The sequence below is a fragment of the Nyctereutes procyonoides genome, unplaced genomic scaffold (genome assembly GCF_905146905.1).
Source record: "Nyctereutes procyonoides isolate TBG_1078 unplaced genomic scaffold, NYPRO_anot_genome, whole genome shotgun sequence".
In the NCBI taxonomy this organism is placed as follows: Eukaryota; Metazoa; Chordata; class Mammalia; order Carnivora; family Canidae; genus Nyctereutes; species Nyctereutes procyonoides.
This window is the reverse complement of record NW_026575139.1, coordinates 35,696,564-35,723,213: the sequence shown is the minus strand read 5'-3', so window position 1 is coordinate 35,723,213 and position 26,650 is coordinate 35,696,564. Positions and strand designations below refer to the sequence as shown.

The 26,650-nt window shown below is 39.6% G+C and overlaps 1 protein-coding gene across 2 annotated transcripts in view; it reads left to right on the top strand.

The window, feature by feature from the left end:
• SYT16 (synaptotagmin 16) overlaps nt 1-26,650 on the top strand; it is a 90,958-nt gene that overhangs the window by 54,446 nt on the left and 9,862 nt on the right. The window contains exons 2-5 of one of the 2 annotated variants that reach the window (XM_055304239.1): nt 5,687-5,899; nt 11,607-11,803; nt 17,208-17,648; nt 20,737-20,926. In XM_055304239.1, coding sequence (XP_055160214.1) covers nt 5,687-5,899; nt 11,607-11,803; nt 17,208-17,648; nt 20,737-20,926 — 1,041 coding nt within the window. Of the gene's footprint in view, nt 1-5,686; nt 5,900-11,606; nt 11,864-17,207; nt 17,649-20,736; nt 20,927-26,650 lie in introns of both variants that reach the window. The other variant, XM_055304238.1, reaches the window with a different exon arrangement.

Below are 26,650 nucleotides of genomic sequence, written 5' to 3'. Positions count from 1 at the left end.
TTTCAGTTTTATTTTTAGTCTTAGCTCTAAGGCTAATCTGTCTAGAGTTTTAATGGAATACCTGGGGTCTCTAACATGGCCAGATTCAAAGTCCTGGCTCAGTCTTCCCTGATATAGGCTGCAGCCTAGACATTTGGCTCAAATTTTTAGCCCCCTAGCTCTTATTTTTTGGGGGTTCCTTGGATTTTTTCCCCCATGTATTCATATTTCAGGTTTTAGTCCAGCATTTGCCGAGTTCATATGCAGATTCTGAAGTTCTTTTTCTGTGGTTCCCTCCTTTCTGGAGTTTCCCTCTATATCTCCAGCTGCCTTGAATTCTGTCCTCTGACACCTTAATTCAATAAGACTCCTGTGTCTGCTAGAGTCTGAGATACCCTGTACTTCATAAACTTGCTGGTATTTTTAGCAGAAAAGACATGTAACCATGTATCTCTCCCAGTGAGGTTTCCTTCTTTCAAAAGTTGGGTCCTCAAAAATTATATGGTCTCATTCATTTGGGGAATATAAAAAATAGTGAAAGGGAATAAAGGGGAAAGGAGAAAAAATAAGTGGGAAATATCAGAAAGGGAGACAGAACATGAGAGACTCCTAACTCTGGGAAACGAACTAGGGGTGGTGGAAGGGGAGGTGGGCGGGGGGTGGAGGTGACTGGGTGGCGGGCACTGAGGTGGGCACTTGACGGGATGAGCACTGGGTGTTATTCTGTATGTTGACAAATTGAACACCAATAAAAAATAAATTTATTAAAAAAAAATTGGGTCCTCTCCAGATTGTCCTGCTCTTGCTTACTCTCTATGCCTTCAAATAGTTGACTTAAATTTTTTTTTCATGGATTTGTAATTCGTAGGTGAGTTCAAATCACTTATTCTGCTGTTGTCAGAACTGGGACCTTCAATATTGTAACTTTTCCCTAGTATAATGATCTGTAACTAGTTTTAATACAATATTTTCTTTTTGACTCACTCATGTCTAACTGTTACAAATGCCATCTCTGTGCAAATAGAAAATGGAGTTGTCAAAATCTCTCACACAAGGTGGAGGGTGACAAAACAGGTGTGCACAGAAGAACTGGGTGCTAGTACTTCTTCTGCCAATTAGCTATTTGACTATGGGTGAGTCCCTTACGTAACCTGAAACCCAGTTTCTATTCTGTTGAATGAGGAAGTTGGGTTAAATTAATGTTTTTCAAACCTTTAAAAAGTGTCAGGGTTCCAATTTTTTTCCCAACAGAATCTCATACAAATGTAAATAATATTAGAGCAAAATAGCTTTGAGGGTATATGACCCAACTTGCTCAGTGCAACCACCCATACCTCCACTTGTATAGTGGCATTGAAGCTCCTTTGTAGAGCCCTAGACTTCCACAGAACATAGTCTGAAAAAAAAAACCCTTAAGGCTTAATAATAAATAAAAATATTTTTCTCTCCTGTGTGAATCCAATATTAGCTGGATCGTACCTCTAGAAATGTGGGTTATGTTCTTAGGATCTGAAATGGGCAGTTGTCTCATATGACCTCCCTTCTGCTTTATCACATTAACTAACTTCTTGTTCTTATTTCCATTCTTATCCAGCCACTTTGGGCAGACATTTGCTGTGGGTATTTGAGAAATCTAGTATATATAAGGGATTTCCTGCAATTGTAGCTAAAAGTAGCACCCAGGTACTGCACCACTGAGCACCACCCACCCCCACCTGTCTCCACTTCCCATCTATACCATGTGAGCAGGACTTCCTTCCATCTAATTACTCCTGTGTGGGTGGGAATGAATTAATAAGCTTGGAGCTGCACTGATCATTTGTAAATTCAAACTCCATCTGTAAAATTGCGGCAGACAGGCTTAAGAAATCCTTCCCTTGCATCACCAGTTGGTGGTTTTGTTGCCTTAAAAGAAACAAGAAAATGAGCAGGTGTTAGGCACTGCCCACATCCTGACAGCATTGCCAGCTCTTACAGAGCACTCCACCTCCAGGCTTGGGGAAAAAGATAGTGAGGTAAAGAAGGTAACATTATTCACATTATTGCCTTATCCTTCTCCTCTCCCAGCCCTTGTTTCTTCTACTTTTCCCCTACAACAACCCTGATGATGAGTTTTCAAATGAGACCCTGCAAGAACAGGCACATTCTTACCTTTGCAAGTGATTGCAAAGCTTCATAGAAGAGTTTCCACCCAGGGCACTGCCATGATGGGTGATGATGATGATGATGATGATAATAATAATAATAATAATAATAATAATAATAATAATATATTTTAGCATATCATGTACCAGGCATGTGCTAAGTAGTTTATTCCATTTATATTTTTAAAAGACTTTATTTATTTATTTGAGAGAAAGTATAAGCAGGGGGAGGGGTAGAGGGAGAAGCAGGATTCCCACTAAGTAAGGATTTGTGGCTCTATCCTAGGACCCTAGGATCATGACTCAAGCTGAAGGCAGATGCTTAACCCACTAAGCCACCCTGGTGCCCTGATTTATTTCACTTCTTTCAACATTAGGAAGTTAGAAATCACAAAATAAGGACACTGAAGTTCAGAAAGAATAGGAACTTACTTAGGTCTCAAATTAGCAAATGGAAGACACCAATTTCAAACTCAGGCATCTTGACTCCAGATTCCACACTCTTTTAACCACCCTAACCTTGACTGATGTTATACTTGACAGGCAGTTTCTGTGGCACAGGGGCCCCAGCTTCTTTACTTAAATGTGAAAGATAAAGATGGCATTGTTCTGCCCCTTGCTACTTAAACTAGAAAAAAAAATAATTAAAAGTTAGAGGGAGGGACAATCTGACTCCATCGTAGTAAGGATTCAATATTGATGGGTCGTCAGTCAGCTCTCTGTACCTTTCTGAGACATGAACTTTCTACCAGTGGAAGAAGCCCCCAGTAGCACCTTGACTGTGTGTGAACAAAGGGATGAGGCTGGGTGGCCAAGCATCAGAAACGTTGCAAAAGAATATGCCTTCTCTTTGGTGGTGGATATTTGAGTGCTATCTATGATCCCTTTGTATTCTGTGTTTGAGTGAAATGAATAATCTCAACTTTAAGATGTATCCACATCCATGGTAATTGTGCAATTTTTCCTTATTATTTTAGCAAACTAATTGGATGAAGATTTTTTTTTTGGATGAAGATTTTAATACAAATTCCCACTGTGCTATTTCCTAGGTTACTTAGCTTGAAAGGGGTCTAAACTAGATATTTCTATGGTGTTTTAGGAAGTATTATCTTATCTCTGAAATAAGTGTCACAACTGAGATTGAAACTTTGTGATTTTCAAAAATTTAAGTTGAATGCAAACCAGATCAGCTATTTAGTTGTTGACATTGACTCATTACAAGGCAAATAGCAAGAATCTTTTAAAAAATATGCTTATAAAAATTCGTTCCAGCTCAACCTATGTGATTTTGTGTTCTTAGTGATAAAACAGAGTTGTGTAGATTTTTACTAGGATTTAAGAATTTTTTTTCTTGAGGCAGCAGATGGTAGAGAGAGCATTATGTTCATTTACACTGACTTTGGAGCAACACAGCCTGGGTTTGAATCTTGGTTCCACTATCTACTAACTGTACGACAATGGCCAATCATGAACCTGACTTTGTCTCCGTTTTCCCATTCAACGAATGGGAATGATAAGTAGCTATTCTTTAGGTTATTTAGTATAACCTAAAGAGTTAAGGAGTAAATAAATTAAAATATATAATGTTCTAGAATAGCCCCTGCAGTATTCATGATATGTGCTGTGTATGGAATTGCTTTTGTAATAGTGTCACTAGTTACTTACATTGCTGCTTAGTGGTTTTTAGGAAGGATGGCGGTTTTCATTTTTGAATGGAGAATTCCCTGAGATCCTTGGAGAGTGAGACTTAGAATAGTATAAGCAGTTTTATTTATAATCCCATGGAGAGCAATAGGCCAGTTATACTGCAGCCTGCCTGTATGTATTCATTCCCACATGGACAGACTTCTCTTCTCTTCTCACAAAGGAAGGAACCTCCTGGCAGATTTCAGGGTGGAAGTGGCAGAGTGCCCTCACCTCACTCTGAAAAGTAAACTAGGTATGGCTTTAGTGTCCTCATGCAATAACTTCTGATGATACACACATTGGCTAAAAACGTAGGGTCTGTGTTCAAGTCCCATTTTGTTACTTTGCTAACTTTGTTGCCTAGGGCAAGTTACTTTTCTGTGCCTCTGATTTCCATCTCTAGGATGAGAATAATAATAATCCTTACTTCATGGTGTTGATGTGATGATTACATGGGATAATATATGTAAAGTCCAAGAAGGTGCCTGGAATATAGTCTATGTTTAGTGAAATGGAAATCTTTCCTCTGTGGAAGATCAATGACTCACTGGGGAAACAAAACTTCAAGGATCATATAATGTAAAGTAATGAATTCTAAAAAAAAAAAAATTAATGAATTCCAATTATCGATTTTATAGATGAGGAAATATCCACTCTGTCAATTTGAAATTGATGACTATGGCTACTTACATTTTAAAAACTGACCTAATAATACAAATGGAATGGATCTCAGACTTAGAAAGAACTCCAACAAATGCTTCCTCCAATGCATATTTCCCAGGCGCTTAGCTGGTCCTATGCACTAATGGTGAAGGGAGTTAAATTTTGCTTCGTTGGTCTCTGGGCCTCTCCCATATGTGATGGTCTATCCCACAACAGGTGCTTTGCACAGCATATTAAGACATGGGAAGGCTGCCTCTTATGATGGTTTTCCATGGGGATTGTTTTTTAGTATTAGCAGGATATCTAGTGTCTTCTCACATTTAGTTTTTTTAGATCTTACTGATACTGGTCACAGCCAACAGCATTGAGTGAGTTGACAGTGCTGTGCTCTTGGATCAGCAGCTTCATAAAAGAGCAAAACAAATCCAGAAGGAAGGGATTAGGAATTAGGATGAAGTGACAGTGGAGCTGACACCTCAGGGGGTGAGAGGAGCCAGCCAGGAAAACACCAGGGGCAGGAGGGTTCCAGATGGATGGAACAAGGGCAAAGAACTGAAAGGGAAGAACTATCTTGGCTTATTGGAGAAAATGAAAGGGCCAGTGAGCTGATATGGGGAAAGTGGTACAAATAATTCAAAGGGTGTTTGGGTTGGGTTGTTGGTGCTGAGAGTCATCAGCATTTTATAAGCTAGTTTTGTTTTGTTTTGTTTTGTTTAACATACACTACTATGGGTGTGTCTTCAAAACTAGCACACTTTTGGAAGATCTCAGTTGCAAGTATGTCCTCTCTGGAGTGGGGCTTGGCTCTTTGTGTTTTGATAACAGAGATGAGGCTAAGAGCATATTTTCGGTCATCATTGACTAGGATGAACGTAAGTCAAATGTCCTGTTCGCAGTTATAAACACATGTCAGCAACACAGCAAATCAGCAGGGACGCCCTGCTCAAGAGGGCCCTGCCTTGTTATGTCATCTAGGGGCTTCCTGATGGTTCCTCCTGGGTTCTAGCCATATATTTCTACTTGCCCACCTAAACTTTCTTTTCCTGTTTTATTCCTTAAGACTCAAATTTGTGTTTCAAAAAATGCTTTAAGATGTTTCTGTCTGGTTTAGGCCTGCTTTATCCAGACTAATCACTCATGTTCTTTCTCTGGATTACATATCTCTGTATTCTTGTGAACCCCACATGAGACTCATGGCTCTTGTTTGCTCCCAGTTAACAGCTTTGGAGATGATGAGGAGCCATGCACGTCTTCTGATAGTGACGAAGAGGTGATCAAACAATTTGAGATTTCTGTGTCCCGGTCCCAGAGTTTCCATTCAGAAGCATCTGAGAAAGGAAAGCAGGTGGGATTGGAGCAGAAATCAAAATTCAGCCGCCTGCTCTCTACCTGTGAGGAGGATAACAGAAAAGTGTCTGCCTGTGAAGGTATTCTTTGCATGAAACCCTTCCTTTAACTAAAGCAGGGGTGGACAATGGTAAGAGCACCTTTGAGTCACTTAGTCACTACACTTGTATCTGAGAGTCCAGAGAGGAAAAGAAAATGGGGCAAGACCTAGAGGCTGGAACAGAGTAAAGGGGTTCTTTCAAAACTCGGCAGAGGGGATGTCATGCAGGGAACTGAGAGGAGGAATGCCAAAATCTTGACCCTGATTTGCAGGACCCCTTCCTTCCTTGTAGGTTATCATTTTGTATTTGAATACTAATGGCTAGAATCAGGATGGTATTTATTAAGCTTTATAAAATCTTATTCTCTTCTGATAAATACAAACATTTCACATACCTGTTTGCTGATGGTGAGATTCTCTGCCTTTTCTCTCATTTGGAATCATAGAATCTATTTTCTATCCATCTATATAGGCTCTGACCATTTTTGAAACCTTTAATAGTTCATATTATTAAAGCAATACGTGTGTTTTATCTTTCAAATAAAAATATGTGTGACAGTAATATTGAATAACCTTTTGCAAACAACACACCCTCCCACATTCCCTGTAGTCTCTGTTCCCTCCCCCTGCCCCCCGCCCCACCTCCATCCCCTGCCCCACAGGAGAATTGCTTGCAGAGCAAGAGCAAGGTCTTCTGCCATTCTCAGACTAAGTACCTTCGACAGTGGGGAGGAGAAATGCTCTGAAGTAGAGTAAGCACAGCTAGTGGCTCATTATGGTAGGTAGGCATTGTTAGGAGTCCTCCCTCCACACCACACAAAATAAGCTGGAGAAAGAACAGCTAAATATTTCGTAGTGATTTCCCTAGTGAAGGTCAGGCATCTCTCTTACTCCTTTATGCCCAGAATCCTGAAGGGGTACAGGATATTGAAACAGGGATGCGTCTATGAATTATATTAGGCAGACAGCTAGAAGAAGTGTAACACCACCTGCTTTAGTGACCCGGACTCAGTAACCTGGGCTCTTGAATCTTTTCCTTCCTCCCTTTGGACATGTGGTCAGTTAAACTAATGGGGACATAGTTGTAGGTCTTCCATATTTTTCAACACTTCCCAATAGAAAGAGAAGAATCCAAAGATTGAAAGAAGATAACAGAAAAGAAATGTCTGGCTTGTCAAGGTGGATGAGGCAGCCCAAAAAAGAACAAAGTAAAAATTATTTAAAAAGAGAACATACAGGAAGAACTTTATTTGTCAGCAGAAATGTAATAATTAGCTGTCGTGTAATTGTACTTATTGAAATGGGCCAACATATTTTTTAAAAAATTTTAGTTATTTATTCATGAGAGACAGAGAGAGAGGCAGAGACAAAGGTAGAGGGAGAAGCAGGTTCCATGCAGGGAGCCTGATGTGGGGACTCGATCCCGGGTCTCCAGGATCACACCCTAGGCTGAAGGAGGCACTAAACCGCTGAGCCACCGGGGCTGCCCAACATAACATATTTTATTGCCATTCCCTTAAGCCCAAGGTAAGTAATGATCTAATTGTATCAATAGCTATAGCCCTCTGTCATTCACTCACCCCTCTCCTGTTGTCCCTTTCCGTGGTGTTACATCACAGCCTTCCTCCCTCTCCGCTGTGAGGGCAAGTATTAGCTAATGAAAGTTAATAGCTGATTCCCTGGGAGCAGCTCGGTGTATTCTAAAGTTAATGGTTCCATTTCCCAGAAGCCCAAATGTCTAGTTTCTGATTTATACAAATGGCCCATGTTCTGAGAGTTCTGACAACCATTGTAACCCTCACCCTTCCTTTCTGGAATTAGCAATAACTTTAGTCATAACTGGTGATTCTGAAATTCTTGTCAGAGAGGGATAGGAAAGATCACATTTCTTTCTCTATCAGAGGGAGGAAAAAGCACCCTGCACTGGGTAAATTACCTGTAGATTTTGAAGAAAATCAGCAGGATCTTCATAGAAGGGAATAACTGCATGCTAAATTTTAGGTTATCAAATGCCATGGAAATGTTAATGTAATTTTTATTGCATGATTTTTTCTCTGTCATTTCTTTTTGCTCATCTTTAGATCTGTGAATTTGTTTTCAGCAATAAAGAGGTTAAGCATGCACCCCAGAGAGGAGTTGTGGTTTTTTTTGCCTGTCCTCCATCTACTTAGGTTTTTTCACTCTAATTTAAATATGATTTTCTAAGATAAAATTTAATTGTAGACAATTCTCCCACTTTAAAAGTGCTTTCAAAATTTTGGACTAGTGAAAGTAAAGGTCCAAATCCAAGTAAAATCTGAACGGTGAATGAGGTATCGGTAGCTTGTCTAATGTTTCATCAAGTGGGATCCTTCATTCTAGATGGACTGGTGAGGTAATTAGAACCAAGCAAATGCTATCTTCGTAATCCTGGCAAGTTATCTCTTGTCTCATTTATCTGACTTAGTATAGTTGTGTATTCACTGTCACTGCATCCCCAGTAATGTCAAAGAGGGTTTATGTTAAGTGATCCAGAGCAAAGGCTGTATATCAGGTCTTTAGGTCTGAAAAGTGGGCTGCAGAATAGTAATCCACTTATTGAAGCATTTATTTGTTTGTTCGTTTATTTTTGAACAAAGCCTTATTTTTGCTTGTGAAATATGTAGTTCTTAGGAACTACATGAAAGCTATGTTTCATAAAAGCTATTCGTTACACTCCTGGTGTCATTTAAAACACCTCAATTATTCCTGGAATGTGTGCTCAATTTTGTTTGGGATGGTGTATTTATTAGGATTTTATATATACCAAGGTGACACTAGGGCACCTGGCTGGCTCATTTGATAGAGCTTGCAACTCTTGATCTTGGGGTCATGAGTTCAAGCACCATGTTGGGATAGAGTTTACTTAGAACAAATTTTTAAAAGGTGATATTAGAGTGATATATATATATATATATATACATATATATATATATATATATCTCAAGAGATTTATTGCAAAGAATTGAACTATGCTATTGCTAGAGCTGGCTAGGAAACAGAAATACAGAGCTCTGAAATCCATAGGTGAAATATCTTTGTGTCCAGGGACACCTCATTTCTCCTAAGACTCTCAGTGGACTAATTATGTAGGATAATCTCCTTTACTTAAAGTCAGCTGCTTAAGGGCTTTAGTCACATCTACAAAATACCTCTACAGTATCTCCTAAATTAGTGTTTGATTGATTAGTTGAATCTTATAGTTTGGCCATGTTGACACATAAAACTGACCATTGCAGGTGGTGGGCAAAAGCATGTGTCTGTGGGTGGCGGTAGGAGGGAAGGGTTTGGTGTAAAATAAAGTAACTGGATAATAGTGTTATACCATATCAAAGTGGGATATGGATTAAAAAGTGCAAAAATTTTCTGCTAAAATAAATATGGTTTATGTGACATAATTATGGCCTATAATTTCTAAGAAGCTAGGATGCCTTTCTCTGGAAACAGGCAGTTACTTTTCTGTATGCGTTTAAGGTGACACAATCTTCTTTAACTTAGAGGATGAGAAAACTGCTTTATGTAATGGTGAATCCCCTTTCTTTTTCCTCCTCCTCATGATTTTTACCCCAGATTTGCTTTTCTAATTCATTCCTCGCTTGTCTGTCAAGGAAAATGGTTTGTTACATTAATATAGTTCTTATGTTTTTCAGTTATGAATAGCTTTTCAAGGCTTAATGTAGCTTTTGAAAATTCCCTTATTACTGATCTAGGTATTATCACCATAGGAGTTAAAGTCATGAGACAATTTTATGGGGGTAATTTCTTGGCAAAGTTAGATTTTGTGCTGAAATCCTGCTGGGTGCTGCCCACGTTGATGAATAGCCTACTGTTTAATAGGACATTTTAGTGTTCATGTATATGAGGAATGGATGTGCTAATTAGAGCCTTAGAAGAAAATTCTGCTTTATGTTGTAGGGTTTTGCATATGGAATATCCCTTGTTCTGTCATTTTCTGTGGCCTTTTAAAAGTGTGTTTGCCCAATAACTGAGAGTGTATGAATGTAAAAATGTTATGGTGTCCTATGAAAGTGTTTCCAAAGGGACCTGAAGTGAATGATTAAGAATAACAAGGCAGTTAGGGGAAATTCCCTGTGGATTGCCACGGTTTTGCAAAATCCCAAGTCAGGAGTCTGAAGTTGCACTCTGGTACAAAGTCTGCCTAAAGATGTTTTTGTATAGTCTGCATAGAGTGATAATATATATTTTTAAGTTTGCATGTTTACTACAGGACAGTCATAAACTCTCTGGTAAACCAGTGTCACCACTACTCCATACTGCCACATACCTGGCTGCTTCAAATATTTGTTACCCTCCTAGCCTTGAAAGTTATTTGAGAGTATAGTGAAACCTACTGGTGGATAAAGACTGGAAAGCATAGGTATGTGGCTTAGTACCTTCAAGGAGCTATTGTTCTTGCTGAGGCTTTAAGACCAACGGTGGAAACAATTGCTACCATACAGTATAAATAAGAGCTGAATTCATGATCCATACTTTGTTATCCCACTCATTCATCCCATCTATATCTCTAATTTTCTCTTATTCTGGAATGGTGGCTTCTGGAGGAGACTGGGGACTAAAGAGAGAATACATCCTTGGCTACTTTTTGGATGTGGGAGAAAATTTAGGGTAAAAGCTATTGCTTAGGAAGATCCTGGCAGTTTTTCTTTACTGTCTGAGGGTAATCTAGGTTTTAAAGGAGAGGAAGGGGATGCTTAGTGAGGGAGTGCTAACAGAGAAAATAGAATAACACTAAGGTCAGAGAAGAACACTGAGTCCAAGAAGTCAGGTAAGATTTGGGAGTTGTCGGGCTTTGGATAGACAAGAAGGAAAGGGCAGGAGAGGGGGTTTGAGGACCACAGTGAATAGAAATACACAACTAGTGTTTCCATGAGCCCATGAGACCACAGGTGACAGCAATGTGGGAGGCAGTAGAAAATGGGGTTTACTGGGTTGTATGAGGCCAGTTTGGGCCAGACAAGCAAGCAAGGCTAATATTTATGGAAAGCCTAGTGGATGCCAGGTGGCTATTCTTTCATGTGTCCACAATGATTTTCTGATGGCTTTTATCATCATTTTATAGATAAGGAAACAAAAGTTTGGACAGTGCAAAGACTGCATAAATTCATAATGCAAATCTAGGGTTTAAATCTAGATCATCTGAATCCAAGTCTAGTGTTCTTCCATGAATCAAGTAAAGAACTTTTTACTTGTGAGAACCACTGAAGCCTTTCAAGGAGAGGTAAGATGGTGAACATGGAAGAGAGAAAGAAGAACGGTAGAGTCAAGAGACAAAATGATCTCTGTGGTAGATTGCTGTTCTTGCTTTCTAGATCTATCCCCAAAGTCTTGTGATCATTAGGTTCAACAAAACGCTAATGTGTTTATTTTAACCTTTTAACATGAGCACACATCCTTCATATTCATATTATTAGAAAGTATTAAACCTTATATCCCATGTGATGAACTAATGGTCTTTTTGGTTATATAGACCATGTTTATCCACCACATGGCCTGGAATTATATTTCTGCATAATATAATCTAGGTGTTATATAATATAATATATATAATATAATAATATAATCTGCACATAATATAATCTGCAGGTGTTATTTGAAGGGTTTTGCTTTTGAGGTCTTTGTATTTGTATTGTTGCTACTGCTCAATTTCTCTAGGTAAAAAGGTGTAAAATAATAGTACATTTAAAATAGTTTCCTTATTGCAAATTTAGATTTGGATGGAGCCAGCCAGCTGAATTACTCTGAGAATCTGTCCTATGGTGAAGATGATCCCATTTCCGCCCACTCACAAGCCCCATGTGAGGTGGGGAACAGCAGACACCATGGTGCATCTCCCCAAGAGACCAATGTGCCTCGAGGCCTCCGTCGCCAGTCCACAGAAGGCAGCGTGGAATTGGAGACAGCTTTTAATAACCGGGGATTTGAAGATTCCTATGCTACTGACAGCTCCTCCATGTGGAGTCCAGAGGCAAGTTATTTGTTTTCCATTCTTTTTATACTTAAATGTTGTGTGCTCTCTGGTGAGTTCATACTTTCCTCTTGCTCCCCAAGCCTCAAGAAAAAGATTTCTCCAAAAAAGGAAGCATTGCCTTGAAAAACAAAGATGTAAAGAAACTTTATTTGAAATAAATTTTTTTCAGGTGACCAAGTCACAGCCCCTGTGTGTACCAATAAAAGAATCAGAGATAAATTTCTATCAAACTGGGAAAAAAGGATGGTGGCAGAATGGAGCCAGCAACAATCACACTTCTTGTTTATATAAAAGAATTTTTAGTTCTTCCGAGAAGACTGGTTTATTTCCTTCATGGTTTTCAATTAAGTGGAGTCTATTTTTATTTGCCCCATATCTTGAGTTATAATTACTTGAATAAAAGAATTATTTGAAAATTAAACTAAAATGGCTCTCCAAATGAAATGATGCAAGATATTATAATGAAGATCTTGCAGTATTTTTGTTAGATTTGAATTAAATTCAAGATCTAGGAGATGGTGTTAGTTTGTGATGACCCTCTAGCCATTGACATTGTTTTTTAGAATAAATCTCTGATAAAAGATGCTCCTTCTAAATTTATTAATTAATTAAAACTTGCTCCAGAGTATGCCTAACCACCACGAGGTATGATTGGAGGTCATTATTATAGACACTACCATTTGTTGAGCAGTTACTATGTGCCAGGCACTGTGATGAAGATTTGCAAACATTATCTAACAGGCATTTATGATTATTCTTTATTAGCTATATCTCTTTTATTATGATTCGGTGACATTAAGAGATGTTAAATAATATCTAATGCCTCCTTTGAAATTAACTTTGATGAAATACATAATATATGTATATAAAATATTAATATAATTTGTGGGGCAAGAGGAAGGAGAAAAGTGCATGGTTTGTTAGCATCAGTCTGCCTGAGAAAATAAACAGGTGGACTCTTTTATTAGGATCTAGACTGTCATACATACCAAATGCTCATCAAGAGAGAAAAAAAATCACAGAAAATCATGTTCCAAAACCTAGCTGCTAATGCAGTGGGATGTGTAGAGAGAGCATAAGGAGGTGTGCACGTGTGTGTGTGTGTGTGCACATGCCCATGTGTTGCTGTTATGGCTGAGGACAAGAAATAGTAACTCAGATACATGATTTGTGGTTTGTTAAGAGCAACCCTGCATCTAGAGACACCCAAAGCTATTAACCTTATAAGTTTTTTTTTTAATTCTGCTTCCCAGTTGGTCTACTGTCCAAAGTCCTATAAAATCCCACACAATAACATTTAACATTTAAAAATATTCTTTTTGGCTTTCTCACCACAAAAGCAAAACAAAACTGTTCACCTGCCTATTGATACTGCCCCTTGATAACTGTTCCTTGATAACCTTGTTCACCTGCCCCTTGATAACTGTTTCCTTAGGCTTGAGATTGCTTTTCTTCAGGTAACCTCCCATCTGCCTGACTCATGGAGCTTTAATAGAAGACTTGGTGTTGAGAGCACTAAATGTTCTCAGACTCCAAAAATACCCAGACATCGCTGTGTGCTCCATTCAACCTCCTATCTATTTTGAGACAAAACTATAATTTGGTGCTCCTACAGTAGAATCTCAGATGCAGCTCGGAGGCAGTTCCTGTAACTGCCTGCTTTGCAGGCTTAGCTTGCCTTTTAAGAATTGATTTATTTGCCTCTTAGCTGTATTAAGAACCCCGTCTTCCCCTGTGTAGCTGGCATCAGGAACAGATTGCAGGTCTCTTTACTTGGGGCCGCACAGATGACATCAATGCTATCTTACTAAAACACAGAGGCTTTCAATCTGATAGAAAGTCTTTAAACCTACAAGGGTTTTGTCAGAGTGTTACAGGTATTCCCATCTTAAAGAAAAATCAGGATATTAGAATTAAAAGAATCCTTTGTTTTGCCTTAGAAGGAAACCAGTCATGTGGTATGACTACCTGTTAGGCTGATGGATTTTTTAGCACCACTCTCTGCTGGAAAAGGCCATCGACTTTTTCCTGCAGACCCAAGGCTTTGCAGGGAAGACAATGGGAGGGTGGCTGGCGATTCTGAGCATGCAGGGAAGCAGGTGTCCCACTTTTCATCTCTGTTTTCTACTGATTTAACTGGTTGGCCTTGAGAAGTTAATTAAAATCTGCCAAATGGGGATAAAAATGAAGAGATTTTTACCTTGCAGGAAGGTCAGATGGATTAGTGGTATTAACAGTACCCACATGAGGAGAACCTGGTGATAAGTAACAGGTGTTGAAATAATTAATTGCTATGAAAGTACCAGCCTTCACAAATCTTTGTTTCAGATCAACCCAGGAAAGAGCCACAAAGCCCAGCTTCCCTGTGCCACAGCTTGGACTGGCCCTGTGCAGGGCCTGGCTGTGGCCTACAGCTCTGTCTAATGCAGGGTTCTGAGGAGGGTTGTTTTAGAGCCTTTCGAAGGACTTCACAGACCTATAGGTAGAGTGAGCATTAGTCTGAATAGATAGCCTGATAGATAAGTGGACACAAACTCACTGACCAGAATATTTTTACCTTGACATTGAAGCTGCTGACAAAACTGGGGACTGTTAACAATCATTAAGAGCAGGAACTTAAAAGGATGTGAAATTCAAAGTAGTATGTCTTCCCATCTTTCATCTTACTCCTGCCTCACCCCACCCACTTACTACAAATATAAATAGCTATGGCGAGAGGCTTGGGGAGAAGAAGGGAGACATCATGGCTTGACATAAGGTTTCAGATTTTGAGTATTACTACTGGTAAATCCTGTACAGCCCTGGTGGGACATTATGATGTTGGGGGCAGGGAGTGAGTTTCTGAATCTTAAATTTCCTCCCTCATAAAATGAAGGTATTGAAATTTCTACCTCATTAGGTTAATATGAACATTTTAAAAGACCACATTTCCTAGCTGCATTTCCCAAAAAGCAAAGTCTATTTTGTTAGGATATACATTCCCTGGAACAAGAGTGAAGGACAAAGGGGAGTGAGGCAGGGAAGAAGAAAGAGCCAGTATGAGAATGGGCAATCAAGTTGGCTACTACTAAGTGTGACTCTTGGCTTAATCTTGAGAGACCATGCTATAAGAAGCTGTATTAACTGATCTCAGGACACTCGTCCAAGGGGAGACAGGTTTACTGCATGGGGCAGTAACCTCACACACAAGCTGGACTTTATATACGTGGATGCCAAGCAGGACTCTATAAATTTTCCAAGCCTTAACATCAACAGAGAGGCCTGTGGTGGGAGTTGAGAGTCAAATCATGTGGGCAGGAGGTGAGACCTTGTTGGGCTGTGTCATGCTGAAGCTACTTAGAGTCCAACAGGCTGTGCCTGTAGGGGAGATGTAACAAAAGGCAAAGCCAAGAAGGTTTGAAGTGCATAGGAGTGGGCTTTTGCACTCTGTAAAGGATTTAGTATGGCACCTGGCGTAAGATAGGACTTAGTGGATATTGACCATCATGACTTCTGATCCAACGTGTTTGGATCAGAAGATCCAATAGAGAGATGATCAAGAGTAGGCTAAAATAGATGGGAGTTTTGACAGAAGACTGCAACTTGATTTCTGAGTTAGCCTAACTCCTTGGAGACTTGCTTCTAATATTATATCTACACTAGTCAGTTGTATTCAGAAGTTTCTATAGCAACCACTTTTATCACTTGAAACTAAGTACCTCTGAATAGAAACACTCTCACATGAATGCATGCTAAGGAAAGAATATAAGGAGCTTCCTTATTTTGCAAAAAGCCTAAATTTTCTTGGTAGACTAATGTGAATTTTAAAAGAGAAGGCATTTATCCCATGTCTCCTGTGTGTCAAGTCCATTCATTTTCACAACAACTCTATAAGTAGATTTCATCCCCATTTTACTGTGGAAGAAAGCCGAGAGTGGAAAGGATTAAATAATTTATCCAGTGCCATAGAGGGAGTAAGTGATAGACCTGGGATTCCCAAGTATGTCTCACTCCAGAGAACCATGCACTTTCACCTCAACTCTGCAGGAAAGTTTTGTTGATGAATGCACATTTTCACTATATACTTTAAAAAATAGTCTTTAAGTTAGTGAAGACTGGTGTTCAATTACATAAATTAGAATGGATCCCAATTTACAATAAGAATCAGGTCAAAGTTTAGTTATGAGTAAGTATCATGCCTTCATAGAAAAAAATCATACTATGTTGACATTATAGTTTTTTGGAGAGTACTTCGTTGTGATAATACAGTGCAGCTCAGTTTTCTCAGTGAGGTCATCAGAGCTGACTGGCTACGGGTGAATTGTTGTCTAAGGGTGCTATTTTATAATGAGGGGCCCATGTTTGAAAATAGGTAGCCTCAGTTCATTGATGAGAATAGATATTCTGATTCCATACAACTGGGATTCCACACCACTCCATCAAGTAGGCATCATAATTTTGCAGCTAGAGCACAGAGAGGGTAGTCTATTTGACCAGAATCAAAAAGCTACTGAAGGAGACACTTGACGGGATGAGCACTGGGTGTTATTCTGTATGTTGGTAAATCGAACACCAATAAAAATTAATTTATTAAAAAAAATAAAATTAAATTTTTTTAAAAAAAGCTAGTGCATGGTAGAGTTATGATTTCAATCCAGGTGTTCTATCTCCACAACCAGTGTCACTGTTTGCTAAGCGGCTGGTGCAGATGCCCTCCTAAACTCTTGATACTCAAAGTGCAGTTTGAGGCCCACTGAAATACTCATGACCTAAGAAATGCAGTCTCGGGCCCCATCCCAGTTCTATGGAATCAGAAACTCTGAGTGACTCAAGTCCACTTGAACGTTTGGAAGTTCTACTCTAAACCTTTTCTCCAATGCAGCTGAAAATCTACTGAAGGATCACCTGTCCATGAGCCCCATTAGGATTCACATCTGTAGAACTCCTGGCCCTTGGAGCACAGGCCCAAAATCAACCATTTCTCCTGGGGACTCCAGAAAAAGTAATTTCTTGGCAGTTGCATAGTTGACTAATTTTAGACTTAGTATCTCAGTTTCATGATAGTGGTCAGTTGTGCTTTTTGAGAGCCCATGTATATGAAAACACTTCGTAAATATAAAAGCTTTCTTCATTCATGCCAAAAGCATTCATGAAGCTCACCATATGCCAGGCATTGTACCCCTAAAGAATTCACAGTCTAGGGGAGACACAGACCAGTAAACAGACCCTTCTAATGTATAGGGATATATGCCAGTGGTCAAAAAGTGCAAGGTTCTAAAGGAGGACAGAGAGGCACCATCTCACCAAAATATATTTGGGCCTTATCATTTCAATTCCTAATCTCTTCCTCTATCTGCAACAGGAACAGGGTGGGGCCAATTTGCAGGTGCCAACTGGGGTCTTGGAGCCCATCTCAAAATGTGGTGACCTGGATGTCATCTTTGAATATAGAGCTTCCAGCCAGAAGCTCACGGTGACCATTGTGAGAGCACAGGGCCTCCCAGATAAGGACCGAAGTGGTGTTAACTCCTGGCAAGTTCATGTGGTGCTGCTGCCCAGTAAGAAACAGAGGGGCAGGACAAGCATACAAAGAGGCCCCAACCCTGTCTTCAAGGAGAAGGTCACCTTTGCTAAGCTGGAGCCCAGAGATGTGGCTGCCTATGCTATCCGCTTCCGCCTGTATGCTGCCCGCATGATGACCCGTGAGAGAATGATGGGAGAGAAGCTCTTCCATCTCAGCCACCTGCACCCAGAAGGGGAAATGAAAGTGACTCTGGTTCTGGAGCCAAGAAGTAATATCAGTGTGAGTATGTTAAATGGTGCTGCTAATGATGCGATATGTTCAAGGATCTGGAATTGTCAGCCCTTGATTTAATACATTCAGCCTGTGAATTCAAACACCTTAATTTAATTTTCCATTTGGCTCTCCTCATCCTTGTAAGCCATGGTTTGCATTTCATGGTACAATGGTTTCTTTTCTTTTCTTTGTTTTCTTTTTTCTTTTCTTTGTTTTCTTTTTTCTTTTCTTTCTTTCTTTCTTTCTTTCTTTCTTTCTTTCTTTCTTTCTTTCTTTCTTTCTTTCTTTTCTTCTTTCTTTCTGCTCATCTTCCTTATAAGCCGATGGATATATTCCCTGTCCATTTCTGGAAATGACAGCAAGTGTAGGGGGAGGTCTTAGCTTGCTGATTAACTGACCTGTGGTCTGACTCTCTCCCTCTTGCCCCACTCTTAATATGCATTATGATGAATCTCAGAGATGGGACATTCAAGGGGAGCTCCTTAACATGTATTTCTGAGTGGGCTACAACAGCAGCCCTGATCTCCAGCCACCTCTAGGACCTTCCATTTATATGACTGGCCAACTCCCATGTGCCTTATCCTCTGCATTCCTGCTGGGGTTTTGAGGAAGGACAGCATAGCTTATATGTCTACAAAATGGACAACCCACTATTTCTAGGGGTTAAGTGTCATCTAATATGAGGGCCTCCTTTATAAAAACCATGAGAAAGATCAGGGAGCTATCTTGTCTGATTTGCTATTAGGCCAATCAGTCATCCATTCAAAAATGTTTACTGAGTGGCTGCTATGTCAGATACTGTATAGGCAGAGGGGATGTAGGAAAGAACAGAAAGGGTGATGCCTCTGCCCTCAAGAGCTTACAACCTGGTGGAAGAGGGGCAACAATTGCAAACCAGGGTACGTGAAGGGAGAGAGAGGGAGAGAGACTGCTCTGGGTTTAGAAGAGTCAGAGAATGTGTCTTTGAAGTGGTAATAAAACATAGAACTCCTCAAATCAAGGGGTCAAGACTGATGACATGTGGATAACCAAGGATTCCAGGCAGAGGGAATGGCACATGCAGGCATCAAGGAGTAGAAAGGAACTTGTCCTGTCCAGGGGGAGAAAAGGAGCCAGAAAGTCTGGAGTGTAGTAGTGGGAGATCCAGCCACTGAAATTTTTAATAGATGTCTCAAAATTAATATCTCCAGACTTGTCTCCCTAAATCTATTCTCCCTGCTGCCTTCCCATCTTGGCTAAAGGAAATTTCATCCTTTTAATTGTTCAGGTCAACCTGAAATCCTATTGGCTCTATCTTCAAACTATAACCAGAACCTAACTCTGCTGGATTACTCAAATGGCCTCCTAGTGGTCTTCCTGCTTTTGCATTTGTCCCTTACAGACTATTCTCAATCCAGGGACCCAAATGAGACTTTTAGGAGCACCTGGGTGGCTTAGTTCATGAAGCATGCAACCCTTGATTTTGGCACCAGTCATGGTCTCAGGGTCCTGGGATGGAGCCCCGGGTCAGGCTTTGCTCTCAGCTGTGGTGTCTCCTTAGGATTCTCTTGCTCCCTCTGCCCCTCCCCTACTAGTGCTCCCTCTCTAAAATAAATAAAAATCTTAAAAAAAACAAAAAATACAAGCCAGATCATGTCTCATATCTGCTTAAATTCCTCTTTTTTCTTAAGCTCTGTGTAAAGTATATCTGAAACCCTGGAAAATGGAAGCCAGAGGAGGTCAGAAAGAATCCTGCACTATAAGGCATAGGAGTAGGTATGATCACAACCCTATTTCTCTGTGCCAGGTCTTGTCCTAAGGGCACAGAGTTGAGTAGGAAGCTGAGCCAGTGTGAAAGAACTTTGAAGGTAAAAATTCTTCATCATTTATCTGTTGATCATGATTATATGCCAGGCATTGGGCTATGCACTGGATGGAGTGATTTATAAGGATTCAAAACGTGATGGGAAAGGCAAGCTTTGTAGTGATAGGTATCTTGGTAGATGCTTCTGTAGAAGCACAGGGGATCCTTACCCTAAACTAAACAAATATGTCACTACTAGACTGTCATCATCTATCTAGATAGCAGGGATCATGGCTTGGTAAACAGGGTCTTTTCCTACAGATGTGAAGAATATCTAATCCTTTTTAGTGTATTTATTTTGTTGGAGTTTTTGATAAAAAGTTTTAGGAAATTATTTCAGATGTTGAGAAGAAAGTTTGAGCTAAGTCTGATGCACTTGCTTCTGGTGGAGGAGGTGGTGTTAGCCTCTGAGAGGCTAGTCATCTTGCCCCCATGGAGCCACTGCCCACTATACTTCTCGAATGAGAGTCAACATGCTTTGCTCTCCTCCTTCCAACATGTCTGGGTACTTTGGAGAAGCAAGCGTGTAAATAAACAGGACAGAAGACAGTCTGTCTCCTAGGCTCACCTGGTGCATGCAAGTTCTCTGAGATCTATAGTCCACACATGGGCACTTTTTTTTTTTTTTTTTTTTTTTTTTTGCCAAACAGTCATAAAAGTGCCCATTTTCAATGTAGTTCATTTCACCGGGGGGGGGGGAAATGTAGCGTCTGGCATATTCCTGACAACCCTATGAAGCAGAACTAGAGGCCAAATGTTCTATGTGACGGTAGATGGTAGTGGCTATTTCTTTTCTAGTGAAGACAAAGTGCCTCCTGTATTGCTACATTTATCAAGAAGCTACAGAGAACAGAAACAAAACTCCTGCCTAGAGTGGATGGGTTCCATAGAAGCATTTCAGCACAAATTACACAGGAGGGAATTTTTGGTCTATATTAAATGTATTATTAGCTCTTCACGTATCTGAGAGAGTCTGATTTACACTAGTAATAATATCTCTGTCCGTTTCGTCTTTAGAGAGGAAATGTTGAATGGAGACAGCTCTTGAAGCAAATATGTCAGCTAATAATGCAGGGCATCTCATCCAGGCCTGCACTCCCCAGGCCCATTATCATTCACACCAAGTGCACCATTAGTAATCTTTGGCAGCAGTTGAGATGGCGCCACAATTTCACCACACATAATATTGGCTTTCTGTAAGAGAGTCATACAGCATGGACCAATGGATTCTTTGTTGTTCTTCCCCTCCAGAGTGGAGAGTCTCCGCTGAGCCCATCTGCAGTTTCTCACAGTGATAGTGCTTCATCCACGCAGTCGCTGTCTCATGGAGGGGTGCCAGAGCTATTGGTGGGGCTGGCATACAATGCCACAACAGGGCGATTATCTGTGGAAATGATCAAAGGCAGCCATTTCCGAAACCTCGCTGTGAATAGAGCGCCTGGTAAGTGCATGTCTATACCCCCCAGTTCTGGGCCTACCAGGGGCAAGTAGAAGGCTGTGTTTGCTTTGGTCTTAATTCTTTAACTTTTATAAAGAAATGATCTTGGTATGACTTAGACACGTTTTTACAAAGTGATACCTCTGAATGAATATTAAAATGCCTTTCTAATTAGATTGAAGGCTTCTTCAATACCTGGATGTATCTCCATGCAAAATAGGCTGGCCTCTGCATGTATATGGTGAAAGGGAAGTGATGTATTTTCAGCAATATAATATGTATGGGCAATTAAAATCTGCTTATAGGTTCTAGGCCTACAAATAATTTTAAATAGGCAGAGTTAGGCTTTGGAGTGAGGCAGAGCTGGGGTCAAATTCCAGATCTACCCACTTACCCATTAGCTTTGCTCTGACCCAGTACAATTTAACTCTCAATTCTGAATCTCAGTAGAATCATCTGGAACAAAGGGATGGTAATAATACTTTCCTTATGGGTTTTTTGGCAGAAGGTTTAAATAAAACGATTTGCATAAAGCATTTAGCATAATGCCTAACACATAGTGAGCATATAAGAAATATTAGTGGTTATGGTGCTGACAGAGGAGGAGGTGGAAGAGGAGGATCTGGGGTAATATGAACCTGACTTACCAGGAGAGCTACCACTTTGGAGATCATCACTGGAAAGAGAGGCTCAAGGTACTCCCATAGCTGCAGTCCTGTGTTCAGAAACCTGGAATAAAAATGCTGCTGCTGAAAACAGCCACAACTGCCTATCAGGATCCAAGAAGTTAGAGACTGAGCATCAGAATAATACTGCTCAAAGTTAGCTCGTCCTTAATAATTGTCAGCAAAAGTAGCTTAAAAGGGGGATAGGAAGATGGTTTCTGCATCACTTCTGCATTCTGGATCTCATGCAAATACATATAATGAGAGGAACCTAATTTGTACCTGGAGTTCTAGCTGCAAGGGAGTCTGAAAAATGTTGTTGAATTTCCAACCTTTTAAGCCCAGAAAGTAAACTAGAAGGGGTAGAGTAGAGGGCAAGTGAGCCTATCCACCCCAGGGACCAGAATGTTACTGAAATAAGGATGAAGTTGGTAACAACGTGGTAGGCTAAAGGAGTTAATGGTCTCTGGCCTCACATGTCAGCATCAGGTGAAGAGCCAGCCATGCTAGTAGAAAAGTGTCAGCTTCTATAGCAAATCCAGGCTCTCTCTTTTCTTAGTCTTTAACTGTGTTGCAGCCCACAAAGTCTCTGTTCAGTGGTATCTTGTTAGTCAATCTGTATTTATTTGAATACCCTTAGAGCAAGGTAGTTGGAAAACCCAGCTCTCCAGATAACAAGAGAGCAGGTACATAAGCAATGTTCTGGGTTGATGCTCATAGCCACGTGAGAGCTATTTAAATGCATCATAGGTGCTGATTATTAATCACACAGCTAGTCTCTTTGTTAGATACAGCCTTGTTTTTAAAAATAGCTCTGGACTTATTAAAGACCTCTATTTGCTGCTTTTCCGTTAGAGCTTTTGCCACTTTTCTCCTATCCTCCTGAAATGTGTTGAGATCTGTGTAATTCTTTGGGTAGAACATGGTGGTGTGGCAAAGAATGATATGGAGGTGAATCACACAGTCATGACCTATTCCATTCCATGCTGGGAAGTTTTAATCTGTGTGCTGGGTGGTAATATGGTGGCTAAGAAAGCATGAGCTGAAGGCTAATAAGCTAAGGTGTGAATTCAGGCTCTGCCACTTACTAGATGGGAATTATTAAACTTTACTAAATCTCAGCTTCCTCGTCTGTAAAATGGAATTATAATCATATATACTTTCTAGGTAGAAATACTACATAGAAAGCTGTGATGTTGAGGATGGTACTATTGTATCATTATACATTTCTATATAAGAGAAAACATGCCAAAGAGGAAATTCTTGTAACAAATATTTAAAACTGAATAAGAAAAAAAAGGCAAGTCCTAATTTAGAAATTGATTTTATTCCAGAAGTTTAAGTCAGTTTGGCATTTGCTACATGATTTTTTTGTAGACATAATGTTGCAATTTAATTTAAGCCCTAACTGACATGCTGTATCTTTGCAACCAGAGTAATAGAAAACAATGTTGCTGTGATGCTGTTCATTAAAACAGAAGCCTAGTAGTGAAGACAACAGTTTTTTGTTTATGTAGAGTCTGGTACTTGAGGAAAAACCCGTTTATTCAGGAGGGGCTGAGAAAGTAGAAGGTTCCTTTGTGGAGATTGTAAAAGGGATCTCGTGGTATTTTCAAGGGCTTTAGATGTTGATGGCATTTGTTCTTCATTATGTCTCACTTTATTATGCCACTAGCACTACTTTGGCAGTCATCAGGCAAGCTTAGGATACATTTTTAGTTCCCATATGGAAGAAAATAAGAGACAGAACAAGAATTTTATGAGATAACTGAGCAGAGTTAGAAGAAAGGGGGAGAAGAGAGGATGCAAGCTGGGGGATGAATGAGCCTGGGAGTGATGGGTGGCTGAGGGAAACTGCCAAGTGCACTGTCCCCATGAAGTGGACAGAGGGCAAGAGGTGCCACCAGAGCCTGCATCAGAGGCTGCCACAAGGAACTGCCTGCCAGGGTAGAGACATGTGTGGTAACACTTGTGTGAGGGTTGTAAAACCCTCTGGGGCTCTGGGACAGTTTCCTCTTCTGTAAAGAGGGGACACCAATCCTGCTTTACAGACTAGCTCTGAAAATTGAAGAATGGTCCTTAGAGAAGCCTAAAGGAGAATAGGTTGAGCCTAAATATTGGGAACTTTTCTTCTTTAGAATATCAAAGTTTCTAAATATTTCTAGAAACTGTGAGAAAGGCTGAGATTTACAAGTGAGAATCTTTTGCTTCAAAATATATCATGAAACAAAAGATAATTTTGAACTTGCCAACCTGATCCAGTTGGATGACTGTTAGGATGTTTTAAACTTTTCTTCCTAAGCAAGATAGAGGAAAAGTGGGCAGATAGTGGATGAAATTCCTCTTCACTACTAGGGCCCTAGAAGAAATAAACCACTGAAATGTAAGCCCTCCTTCTCAAACCTCTGAGATAAATCCTTGAAGGAGAGGGTTCAGCGAGAGTCAGGTTTTGCTGATAAGCAGAAGCTGCTGAGAGCATTCTTAGGTATGAGTCTCTATGACATGTGCCAGAATGGTTAGAAGTAAGGCTGATTCCACCAAGTGTTGGTGAGGATGTGGAGAATACATTCTTGGTGGGAATGGAACAACTACTTTGGGAAAAGGCCTGGCAGTTTCTTACACAACTAAACTTGCACTAAATCCAGCAGTTCTATTTTTAGACATTTACCCATATGTTAAGAAGAAGAAGAAAAGACCTGCACAAGAATGTTCAGAGCAGATTTATTCACCATGGCAAAAACTGCAAGAGTCCTCATGTTCATATGAATGAATAAACAAATTAAGATATGTTTATATAATGGAATACTATTCAACAACTAAAAAAGAATGAAATTAACATGGGATCTCAAAAACATACTGAGTACCTACTACATGACTCCATTTTTAGGAAGTTCTAAGATAGGCAAAAACTCATCTATACTGAAAATGAGCAGAAGAATAGTTGCCTTAGGATTGGTATTGGTGTCAAGATGAACTGGACACAGACATGAAAGAGTATTTTGAGTGATGGACATGTTCTATATTTTGATGGGAGTATGAGTTAAATGGGTGTTTGCATTTGTCAAAACTTACTGAATGGAACTAGGCTTTGTGCATTTCACTGTGTGTTAATTTTTCCTTAAAATAACAAAGAACCATAAAATATTGAACTCTGGTTAATTAAATACGTGCTGAAATGTTTATGGGTGAAGAATAATGATGAACACAGCTAGAATGGATTGATGGGTAGATAGATAAGCAGGTATGTAAGAAAGAAAATGGTCTGAGCTTGGGCTACTACAACAAAAATGTCATAGACTAAGTGGCTTCACTGAAACTTACTTCTCACAGTTCTGGAGGCTGGGAAGTTCAAGATCAAAGTCCAGCTGATTTGGTTCCTACTGAGAACCCTCTTCCTGCTTTGCATACAGACAGAGATAGAGAAATCATGTCTCATATCTTCTTATGAGAGCATTAATCTCATTCAAGAGAGATCCACCCTCATGACCTAATTACCTCCCAAAGGTCACATATCTAAATACCATCACGTTGGGGATTAGGGCTTCAACACTTCAACATATAATTTTGGGAGAATACACACATTCAGTCCATAGTACAAACAAAGCAAAATATAACATATGTAGAATCTAGGCAGTAAGTATATATGGATGTCCACTGTATAATTATTTCAAATTTTCAGTGTACTTGAAAATTCTACTTATACAGTATTGGTCAGAAAAAGCTGGTCTAGTCTAGAATAGTTCAGCTGGGTCAAGTGGGTAAAAATAAAACATAAGCCTCAGCTTCTGTGGTTAGATCACATTGTTTTTGATTATTTATGTTGACATATTAAGGTCCAACTTTATCCCCCTGATTCAAATGGATAGGATAGAGTAACAAGCAACTGAACCTAAGGACATCTTCTGTAGCACTCTCCATAAACCACACCCATCCCAAGAAAAAGTGTGTGAACAAGTACCTCTTGATTTCTAACTTTAACCTTTTCTCTGTTCATCCAATGCATGGATGGATGGATAGATGGATAGATAGATATAGATATAGATATAGATATAGATATAGATATAGATATAGATATAGATAGATATAGACATAGATATAGATAGATTTGTATCTAGATTTGCATCTATCTACATACTTTTTTCTTTCTTTCTTTTTGGAAAATGCCCATGTTATAATTTTTTTTTCATATAATAGGTGGGCTAGGGATGATAAAATAGGTTATTTGAAAATTACTGAAAGAAGCCCATTGAACCAATTCAGAAACAACATATAAATGAAGCAACAGCATGAACTAATCTTAGCCTCAGTCATGTAACAGTGTGCCAAGAACCATGCCAGCTGTTCTCAGGGTAATACTTCATTTAGTATGTGTGGTCAGTGTTCAAAAATATTGTCGTTATTGCTGTTAAGGTGGCATAGGCTAGTCTACAAACTGATGGCAAGGAATAGTCTCCATATCTATACATGGTGGATGGTTCAGGTGAAAAAGCAGTTTTATAGTACCTAGTAGACATATGAAATCTCGATATGCATTTCCAAATGCTTTTGAAAAAGTTTCCATGGAGAATTAGAAACATTTGATTATCCTCAAATTTGGCTTCATGGGAAAGCAATTCACTAACAATTTAGCAGCTCTGTTCTGCCTGCCACCCAATTACTGCATGGCCTCGACATTTGATTTAACCTCTCTGAATTTCATTTCCTTCCCTATTAAATGAGGTTAACAAGCTAATGTTACTGATACAAGTGCTAAGTTAAAAAAATATATTAGCTATTCTGTTGGCAGGTTCTCTTTCTCCATATTTATTTTCACTATGTCTCCTATAGCGCATTACTGCATTGTGTATATGTTTGTGTATATATACACACATATAATGGTTCTTGTCAAAAACTATCATTAAGATGTCCCCTCCAGTTAAAAACAACAAGTTCCCAGTGTCTCAGCATGTGCATGATTAGCCACATGTGATAATTACATCCCAAATGATAATACTTAGAGCACCAGCATATTAACCTTGTTTGGCACTCACAATAGCAGAGACTAGAGCAAAGGAAAAAAAAA